General features: G+C 41.1%; 3 protein-coding genes and 1 long non-coding RNA gene across 10 annotated transcripts in view; 2 read left to right on the top strand and 2 right to left on the bottom strand.

Moving 5' to 3' along the window:
- The first annotated feature begins 28 nt into the window (after nt 1-28).
- Nucleotides 29-2,153, top strand: LOC113641962 (chemokine XC receptor 1-like). The gene is made up of 2 exons (XM_027145174.2): nt 29-402; nt 666-2,153. Exons 1-2 carry the CDS (start codon nt 210-212, stop codon nt 1,703-1,705), a joined length of 1,233 nt encoding a protein of 410 aa, XP_027000975.1. The 5' UTR covers nt 29-209; the 3' UTR covers nt 1,706-2,153.
- Nucleotides 2,154-2,408: 255 nt separating this feature from the next.
- Nucleotides 2,409-3,687, bottom strand: LOC113642032. Its single transcript, XR_003440454.2, has 2 exons — nt 3,318-3,687; nt 2,409-3,230 (listed from the first exon to the last, which is right to left on the bottom strand). It is a non-coding gene; the product is annotated as an uncharacterized LOC113642032 (long non-coding RNA).
- A 2,395-nt stretch (nt 3,688-6,082) lies between these two features.
- Nucleotides 6,083-7,762, top strand: LOC113641919 (chemokine XC receptor 1-like). Its single transcript, XM_027145109.2, has 2 exons — nt 6,083-6,243; nt 6,449-7,762. The coding sequence occupies exons 1-2, from the start codon at nt 6,231-6,233 to the stop codon at nt 7,456-7,458; spliced, it is 1,023 nt and encodes a 340-aa protein (XP_027000910.1). The 5' UTR covers nt 6,083-6,230; the 3' UTR covers nt 7,459-7,762.
- A 585-nt stretch (nt 7,763-8,347) lies between these two features.
- cc2d2a (coiled-coil and C2 domain containing 2A) overlaps nt 8,348-10,000 on the bottom strand; it is an 18,683-nt gene continuing 17,030 nt past the window's right edge. For all 7 annotated transcript variants that reach the window (XM_027145098.2, XM_027145107.2, XM_027145104.2 and 4 more), the window contains 6 exons: nt 9,954-10,000; nt 9,695-9,829; nt 9,488-9,610; nt 9,324-9,382; nt 8,998-9,175; nt 8,348-8,887 (listed from right to left, as the gene is read on the bottom strand). The exon at nt 9,954-10,000 is cut by the window's right edge and continues 67 nt beyond it. In XM_027145098.2, the coding sequence (XP_027000899.2) occupies nt 8,699-8,887; nt 8,998-9,175; nt 9,324-9,382; nt 9,488-9,610; nt 9,695-9,829; nt 9,954-10,000 (731 nt within the window). In that variant the 3' untranslated portion in view covers nt 8,348-8,698. The remainder of the gene's footprint in view (nt 8,888-8,997; nt 9,176-9,323; nt 9,383-9,487; nt 9,611-9,694; nt 9,830-9,953) is intronic.

Raw genomic sequence — 10,000 nt, 5'->3', positions numbered from 1 at the left:
CATTCCTCCACCTACAGTAGATGCAAAAACAGAGAAGAGTCTTGATGCGTACCTTCCTCATACCCTGAGGGATGGTGGGATCAGGTCGACCAGAAGCGCTAGAAGATTGGAGGAAACTCAGTGCTGCGTCATTCTTTTCAGCGTTGCACATTTAACTTCCTTATAATTTAAACACCTGTGTTGACGCTGGGGGTAGGATATTGTTTTTAATGCTCAGTACCGGCATAAAAACCCAGTCCACTGTCGCTCAGGTCAGTTTGGAGGATTTATCTTTCCCCATTCATCTTTTTGTCTTCCTTCAGAAGAAGAGTTTCTTTTCAAACTCCAAAGGAGCTGAAATATTTTCGAGTCATTCTTTGGATTTACAAGGAAGACCAAACTGGAGAAACAGGCACAAAATGGGTAAATTAAACTATAATTATTGTAATAATTATAATATAATAAGTACAATGATTGTAAAAACTGATAATTTCTTACCTTTAAGGTCTGTAATCTACTGTAACACACTCGAAGCATTGTGTCAGTTCACCGATCTAAATTCAACATTCAGGACAATAAGTTCCTTTTTAATGTATGAAGAGCTCATTGTAACAGATTTAGCCTTTAATGTGAGATAACAGAGCTATGTTTAAAATGTCTCCATTAATAATGTTTTTGCTTTCTAGAAAATACTACGGATTATGATTATGGAACAATTGGCCCTGAAAATGGCTTGTGTCAAAAGGACGTAGTGGCAAGAGTTGGATCCATCATTATCCCGTTATTCTTCAGCATCGTGGTGTTGCTCAGTCTCATTGGAAACATCTTGGTTCTTGTGATTCTCATGCTCTATGAGAATCTCAAATTGTTGACCAACATCTACATACTCAACCTGGCTGTGTCGGACCTGCTCTTCACAGTCGGACTGCCGTTCTGGGCTTGTTACTACATCTGGGGTTGGACGCTCGGAGATGTTGCGTGTAAAACCGTCAGCTTCGTCTTCTACGCTGGATTTTACAGCAGCATCATGTTCCTGATGATGATGACCTTTCAGCGCTACATGGCTGTGGTGCACCCTCTCTCAGACTGGGAAAGAGGACATGGATTTGCGCTGATGCCCATCATTACTTGGGTAGTAAGCATGGCTGTGGCGTTGCCAGCCCCAATCTACAACTCAGTCCAGAGTGACCCCGGAGACCCTAATAAACTTTACTGTGAGAACAATTCCGCTTATGCATATTTGGTCATTACATACCAACAGAATATGTTTTTTCTTTTCGCCTTTTTGTTCATGGGTTTCTGCTACACAAGAATCCTGCAGATCATCTTCAGCACACGAACGAACAAGAGACACCGTTCTATCAAACTCATCTTCTGCATCGTAGTCGTGTTCTTTTTCGGTTGGGCTCCTTATAACCTGGTGATCTTTCTGCAGACGTTTACTCATCATCAGATCGATTATTTCACAAATTGTAACGTCTCACATCATCTGGACTACGCCGAATACGTCTGCAAGATGCTGGCATTTTCTCACTGCTGCCTTAATCCTGTGTTTTATGTCTTCGTTGGTGTTAAATTCAGGAATCACTTCAAGGTGATCATGCAAAAGATTTTTCACAGGGCTCCGAACCTGGACAGGCACTATACACGAACTGGAACCATTCTGTCTCACGGCTCTTTGGGCTCGAACAGCAACAACATCAAACGCAATTCCACAGCAGTCTGAGCAAATGATTTATCCAATGCTTAAACAGGTGGAAGTTCTGTAACATACACTGTGCATTGAAAAAAATTGAATAATATATATAAAAAAAAAGTTTATGTCTGGAGTTTTTTCCTTTCTTAATTGCAAGCATGAGATTTTATATAAAAGCTCAATCTTTTTAGAATTGTCTGGAAGAAAATGATAAACATGCGTAACTGGATTTTAAAGGTATCTGATATAATATAAGAACTTTTATAAGAAGATCTGGTTCAGAAGTGATTTATGGTCACGGTATAATACTTCTACATCCTACTTGATTATTTAGTAATATATTTTAGCACTTTGGGTAATTACAGCTGAGCAGATGTGAATAATAAATCACTAAATATTTGGTCTTGTTGTATTCTTTCTGGCTGCCATTGTTCGACACGACACTTCAAACCACAATATACTGTATCACATAACAGGAAACCTGTGAGATAAAACAAACCACACATTATGTAAGAAGGAAGAAATTATAACCTTTGTTTTTGTCATGTCTGAATAGATCGAAACGAAACAGAATTATATAAAAAAACTACAGGACTGACAGGTTATGGATTTGATATTATACTGTATATGGAGGCAAATGCTCAAGAATATACAGTATGAATAAAAGATTCTTTCGTATTTATGCTTCTGCTGTAGAGAAAATACTTCTCTCTAAAGTGTCGTCAGGATCGAATCAAGTCAAGAGGCTTTTATTGTCATTTCGACTGTATATAGCTGATGCAGTAACACACTGAAATGTAACAACGTTCATAACAACAAGGTTATAACAACATGAGTAACATTTATCGCTGAAAATTATGGTAATGAACTCTTTTTAGTCAGTTCTAATGTGGGTAGATTCCTCTTGACATCGTGGCAGGGGACAGCCAAGTGATTCTAGCGACCTCTGGTGGTTAGAAGGGGAATAGAACATTAGTTATGTCGTTAGAGATTGTGCAGCTTATTTGTTGGTGCTTACATTTCTCTCTCTCTCTCTCTCTCTCTCTCTCTCTCTCTCTCTCTCTCTCTCTCTCTCTCTCTCTCTCTCTCTCTCTCTCTCTCCTGATAGAGTGTGATTTGAACGAACAGCATCAGAGCCACAGACAAGCTTCTGTTTTCTCATTGTCTTTTTAACATTTCAACACTGCGCTACGGTCATTTTTCTCTGAAGCCACGGTGTCCTATAGAGGTTCTTTGTCATATTGGTGCCATAATCGAAGGAACAGTCAAAAAACTACATCACATGGACATGGTGTCCAGTCCTCCTCCCACATCCCTGTTCAGTCTCTAGTACAGATGCAGAAGCAACAGCACCAGCACCACATTACTGTGGACAAGGAAGCATTAGACCAAGCAGTCATCCTGGTCATCTCCCATAAGGCACTTGCTAAGCTCCTTCTCTCTGGCAAGGACAGCAACAAATGATGGCGATGAGGTCTCCTTAGCGTGTTGAGGAGAGAGTTGTCTGTGCATTCAAACCTTCCAGACATGAGAAGCCCAGCTGGTTGTCCACAGCCTGCCACCCAAGAGCAAGGTAGATAAACAGAGATGACTAAGAAGGTCAAATTGCACCAATGGCAACATTAGAAATTCTGATCCATACCGTTGCAGAGATGATGCCTCTCCTCCACTCCTGTAGACACTGCCTGAGACTGGACCCCACCCATTCCAAAGAAGGTGATCAAGCAGTAAAATATATCATCCAACTGCCAGTGGGAACTTCAGAGTGGGTCCAGTGCCACCGATCAGACTCGCTAATTGATGCTGTCTAACTGGCAGTGGAGAACATGTCTAGCAATCACTTTTTTCATGGCAGACATACTGTACCACCTCAGCATTGACTAAAGTAACTAACTAATGACTAAAGTAAGACTTCAGGACTTACACAACAAGGTAGCAAGGTGATTCTCACAGAACAAGATTTACATCCCACTTCCGTTTTTTGGTTAGGAGCGGGAACATAACTAATGTAAAAAAAAAAAACGCTCTCAGTTCATTGTAAAATGTCATGGACACAAAGTGCCTAACCCAATTCCCCTCCCCCCCGCACCCTTTTTTTCAACAATTACTACAACAAATGGATTTCTAAGGTACATATAACATAATTGTTTTGTTTTTTTAAAAACTGACGTCACGCATCGTCTCGACTAAGAAGAATAGGTCTGTAAACTGCTGTGGATTTCTCACTGCTGCCGTAATCCTGTACTTTATGTTTTCAGTGATATCAGTTTTCACTTATTCAGAAATTATCTAATGAAGATTCTTCGGAAGATTTTTTATTGGTCAACCAAACGTATGCCAGAACCACGGGCACCACTTCCCTTTATACACAGCGGCCTACCAATATAGCTGCACCAAGACTCACACCTGCACTACCACTTTCACAGTCACTGGACTTTTAACTGCACCACAAGTTCTCAATAATCTACCCAGTCTCACGGCAGTTCGAGACATAATCACGGAATTTAATCTGCAACAACACCCTCTCACAGTCCACCTGTATAAGCCACTTGTTTATTTTACTCGCATATGGTTTTGACCTTGATCTAGATTTATCTGCATGATTTAATAAATTTCACTTTGACCTTATTTAACATTGTGTCACTATCTTTCAATGTGTTCCAGCTCACCTTATTTGTACACAGAAATACACCAAGCCAGTTAAATTGCAACCTTCAAGATTCTTCAGCTTGTGGCCATATAAGTGTCCAAGTGCTGGTAAAGACTAATTGGGGCACTTTGAGGTAAGAGACAGCCATAACAGCCATTTGTAGGGTTGTGATGACAAGCATTTACCTGTAAGGTCCTCATGGGATCCCAAATGTTCCACCTTTTAAAAATGTTTGTTAGTTCGTTCAGTGTTAGCTTCCTCTAATTTCTTGTGAGAAATTGTACGGATGTGAAACGGTGTCCTAAACCACTAAGCACATCTATAAATGCAGAGTTCTCATTAATCGTGTGGACTCTCAGGTGCTGCAGATGCTAGGGCAGCTGCGTCACAGCTGTATTACATTTAAACGTTGTGTATCTATGAGTTTTTAAGATCATGAAAATAATCTGACCCGGGGACCTGCAACAGTTAGAAAACAGTTAGCAAAGAATATTTACATATCTGGAAATGTTGTTGGTTCACAAGTTATTAACAAACACAGATTTGATTCAAACTCAAGTCTGTATTGGTTCCTGATCCTGCTCATGAAATCGAAATGCGATTTGAATGTTTCATTAAACTAAACTTTGTCTGTTTTCACCACATTATGCTTTTTTGCTAGCAGACATTTTTAACATTCATTCATTCATTCATTCATTCATTCATTTTCTACCGCTTATCCGAACAACTCGGGTCACGGGGAGCCTGTGCCTATCTCAGGTGTCATTGGGCATCGAGGCAGGATACACACTGGACGGAGTGCCAACCCATCGCAGGACACACACACACTCTCATTCACTCACACACTCGCACACTACGGACAATTTTCCAGAGATGCCAATCAACCTACCATGCATGTCTTTGGACCGGGGGAGGAAACCGGAGTACCCGGAGGAAACCCCCGAGGCACGGGGAGAACATGCAAACTCCACACACACAAGGCGGAGGTGGGAATCGAACCCCCAACCCTGGAGGTGTGACGCAAACGTGCTAACCACTAAGCCGCCGTGCCCCCACATTTTTAACAGGAATCCGTAATTCCGCATTCAGAGTAACATTTAGGATCAAATTTTGTGAGCTGATGGGTAATTTGCTGAGCACTCTTTACTACCACATACGCAGCCTGATGAAGGTTTATCCACATGATGACACGTTCGGTGATGTTGACGTTATCATTTGCAAATTCCCCACTATAAATCTGAAAAAAATGAGAACCTTTTCTTTGTAAATTAATTTGACATTGTCCAGTCTTGTTCCTTTCCTTATGGCTATCATTGTTTGACGCAGCAGAGAAGGAAGTAATTAATACCTTTCACATTTTTAAACAATATACTAAACTCTATTTGGGAGTGAATGCTCAGGAATATATGAATAATACGATTTGGTCATATTTAGTTGTTTGATGTAGTTCCACAATTACTACTACTTAACAGGATCTACAGGGTCAGTGTTGCCCTTCTGGTGCCGTCAGTGAAGCAGCCGTCTTCCAAACACGTTCCAGTCAGACATACGGTGAGTCAGTTAGTGATGAGATTGTAGTCTGAGACATACAGAAGTTTTTCTCCACTCCTGGTGGTTTGAAAGGGTGAAATCGAACCACAGTTTGTTAATATCCTGCTTTATCCTGGTAAGAGTTGAGGAGACACACGAAATACAGGAGACATCAAAAGACTCCAGTTCATGGTTCCTCTTTATAAACAGGAAGTGGAGGCTACGCATTTTCACTCATATATATCAGTGCATCAGAGCAGTCATACTTCATCTGCAGTGAGAAGTAATGTATGGATACAAGTGACCTCCTGCCCTTTTTTCTCCATCAAAATTAAAGGAGCTACTTTTTTTAGTAAACCGTTTGAAGAGGAACCAATGGATTCCACAGGTCTGTATAAACAATTATTTCTACAAAACTATTTTAACAAAATGAGGCGATGAATCATTAAATGCACGGAACTTTGCCTAAAGTTGCTAGAGATGCAATTTTGGGAATTCTGTAGAACAGCAAGTTTCATTTCTTCATGCATGAGAAGATGACAGTTATATAGAAAGTTACGCTGAATGTTTAAAAATACATTTCTCTTTTACAGTTTACACAGAGATTAATACATCTTATATATATATTGATATTAATACGATTCCGGACCAGTTGTGCCACAAGGACGACGTGGCAAAATTTGGATCCATCCTTATCCCGTTATTCTTCAGCATCGTGGTGTTGCTCAGTCTCATTGGTAACATCTTGGTTCTTGTGACTCTTGCATACTATGAGAACCTCAAATCGTTGACCAACATCTTCATACTCAACCTGGCTTTGTCGGACCTGCTCTTCACAGTCGGACTGCCGTTCTGGGCTTGTTACTACATCTGGGGTTGGACGCTCGGAGATGTGGCGTGCAAAACCGTCAGCTTCGTCTTCTTTGCGGGATTTTACAGCAGCATCACGTTCCTGATGATGATGACCATTCAGCGCTACATGGCTGTGGTGCACCCTCTCTCAGACTGGGAGAAAAGACAGGGTATGGAACTAATCCCCGTCCTCGGTTGGCTGGTGGGAATCGGCATAGCAGTGCCAGCCCCAATCTTTAGCTCAGTAATGTCTGATCCAGCAGACGATTCCCAACTCTATTGTGAGTACAATTCCAATACGGTGGAGCTTCGGCTGATATACCTACAGAACGTGATTTTTGTTTTCGCTTTTTCTGTCATGGGTTTTTGCTACACAAGAATCCTGCAGACCATCGTCAATACACGAGCGAGGAAGAAACACCGTACTATCAAACTCATCTTCTGCATCGTAGTCGTGTTCTTTTTTGGTTGGGCTCCTTATAACCTGGTTATTTTTTTACAAACGTTTACCACCCTAAATGTGGAGTATTTCACAGACTGTGAGGTCACGAATTATCTTGACTACGCCGAAAACGTCTGTAAACTGCTGGCGTTTTCTCACTGCTGTCTTAATCCCGTGTTTTATGTTTTTGTTGCTGTGAAATTCAGAAATTATCTAAAGGAGATTCTGCAGAAGATTTTTCAAAGGGCAACGACCACGAGTTTGCCTCAGACACGAACTAATGCTCAGTCCCTGGGCTCCTTGTACTGACACGAATGTAACGACTGCTGAAGCAGTTATTGAGCTTTCTGATTCAGTATAAATATGTGTGTAAATAGTTTTTTTTAACTGAACTCTGCTTTGTAAAAAATTTTTATATGATCTATACACAGATTTAGAGGATTTTACTTTCAATCTTGATGATTGAAATAACAGAAAAAAAATATATTTTTGTAATATGGTTCACACATGTTTTACCTCATCCTGTCTGTTTATGTCACTTTCAGAAAGAAAAAAAAACCTCTTTAACTCTGTTCCAAAACAGTTACAGTAAAGACCCCCACCATCACTCCCACCACCCGCTTGTGAGAATTTCATTTTTAAAGTTGTTTTTAAAACCATGTCAACCACACAGGCAGGTAACCTACTTTTCATCAACATGAAAACATGTGAAAAACACGATACAAGTATTTTTGTTCCCATCGTCTCTGTGACTGAGAGTAAAAAAATAAGACCGGGGAGTGTGTGGAGAAAATGTTTCTAATTTTCTGTGTGTGGAAAAAAGTTTCTAATTTTCTGTGTGTGGAGAAAATGTTTCTAATTTTCTGTGTGTGGAAAAAAGTTTCTAATTTTCTGTGTGTGGGAAAAAAAAGTTTCTAACTTTCTGTGTCTGGAGAAAAAGTTTCTAATTTTCTCAGAGTAGTAAGATTCCTTGCCTCAAAATAGCCGGGTATGTGTCTAACACGCAGTGTTTAAGGTCAACAGTTGTTTACGTCTGTAAATAAGACCCTAAACATTCAAAGGTTATGTTTTGTTCCACAGTGACTTGTTTTGTCTAGTGCCTAAGACTTTGAGAAGAAAGTGGAAAACAAACACGTACTGCTTTTGTCCGTTCGTCTGTCAACATTTTGTTTTCGTAAGTTCACAAATCAGACCAGAGTGGGCATCAAAACGTCTCCAGCCTTGTTTAGAATCACTGAATCGTGTTTAGAAACTAAATCTTTCCATTTACACACCATTACAATACAGTACACATTTTAAATTCAGTTCATTATTATTACGACACACGAGTTCATCACTGAAAAAAAGTATAAATACAGAATCTTCAGTATAAACATTGTCACAAAATATATTTCTGTAATACACTGAATAAAAACATAATAAATAAAATTCTCTATGTACAGAATTAACCTCTGCACAGACTACAGCATTTGATGAGTTCATACATTAAAAACGTCATCATAAATTTCTGACAATGCTACAGCCATTACTCTGGGTAGTGTTGTGAGAGTTAGCGTGTGCGGACTAGCGAGGCGATATAAACCCACACGGAGAGCACATTACTGGGGTAGGGGTGGACGTACACGGCCAGCGCAAACTCCACGTTAGGAGCTTCCACGCTATGGACGCCTGTGCTGTAAACGGCCTCGATGATGGGCCGAATCTCGGAGAACGGGAGGTGCAGGGGAAAGCCGGAGATCTGACATACACAGAAAAGTTTTAAAGGATTAAAAACAAAAACAGCAAGACAAACACTGAACCGAAACCCCTTCCTACCACAACAGAAAGGTGTGGGTGCCCAATGCTCACCCTGTAGTCTCCCAGTAGGCTTTGCAGCTCGAGCCGGTGCTCCTCGGTGACCTCACGTCCTCCGCTCCGTTCCAGCTTGGGCAGGAAGTGACGTAAGGTGGACGTGCAGTACCGGTTCCAGCGAGTCGGGTGTCGTGGGCGCCATTCCATGATTTTCTCCCTCAGCACCTTTTCTATCCTACAGGACATAATGTTGAGGAGTTAAATCAGACCAACCAATCAGAACAAGGCAGCTGTCAATAACATGCATTTAGGAGAAAGAGAAAAAGAGAGAAAGAAATAAAAGAGAGAGAGTGAAAGAGAGAGACCAGGTTATGGACACATACCTGTCCTGTAACTCTGCTGAAGCTGCCTTATCTGTCCGCTTGTACATCAGTTCCTCAGGCTTCACACACAATCACACACACACACACACACACACTTTATACATGTACACTTCATGACAGTATGGTGAAACGGCGAAGCTTTCGACTTCATTAGACACGCTCACCTGTACGCTGGAGAGACCTGGGTTGGGGAAAGCTCTGGAGAAGAACGGCTTCCAGCACTTCGGTTTGGTGACGTCAAACCCCATCCTCATTGGAGTGGCGTAGGTCTGAATATTAAACCACACCTGCAGCAGAGAAATGATCAAACAATCAAGACTAACCCTATATGAACAGCTTGATCGAAGGAAAAAGTGTGTGTGTGCGCTCACATTATCTGCGTTAATCAGGCAGCCGACAATCTGTAGAGGGCAGAAGGTGTCGTATTGTCCGTAGTACTGACCCGTACTGGGGTTCCAGATCACGTAGCGGTTGTGTTCTTGTGTGAGAACGTAAGCTGTAGGGCCCTGCAACAGACAGACATTAATTCAGTTTATCATCCTTGTTCATACACCAATAAATAATTCCACTATGTAACTCATCGGATGCCTCAGTAGAAAAATTTCCTTCATATGACGTGAAACACCTCACCTCAGGAACTGCGGTTCCTATGATGAGCCATGCCTTTTTTCCCATGG

This window comes from Tachysurus fulvidraco, chromosome 23 (assembly GCF_022655615.1).
Source record: "Tachysurus fulvidraco isolate hzauxx_2018 chromosome 23, HZAU_PFXX_2.0, whole genome shotgun sequence".
Lineage (NCBI taxonomy): Eukaryota > Metazoa > Chordata > Actinopteri > Siluriformes > Bagridae > Tachysurus > Tachysurus fulvidraco.
The sequence above is the reverse complement of the archived record's forward strand: the minus strand, read 5'-3'. Positions and strand labels throughout refer to the sequence as shown.

What these genes read in the sequence shown, in the direction of transcription:
- LOC113641962 (XM_027145174.2), top strand. Translation starts at nt 210, where the DNA reads ATGCTCAGTACCGGCATAAAAACCCAGTCCACTGTCGCTCAGGTCAGT. An exon ending in GAGAAACAGGCACAAAATGG is followed by an intron (nt 403 to 665) that starts GTAAATTAAACT and finishes TTTGCTTTCTAG; the next exon opens with AAAATACTACGGATTATGAT.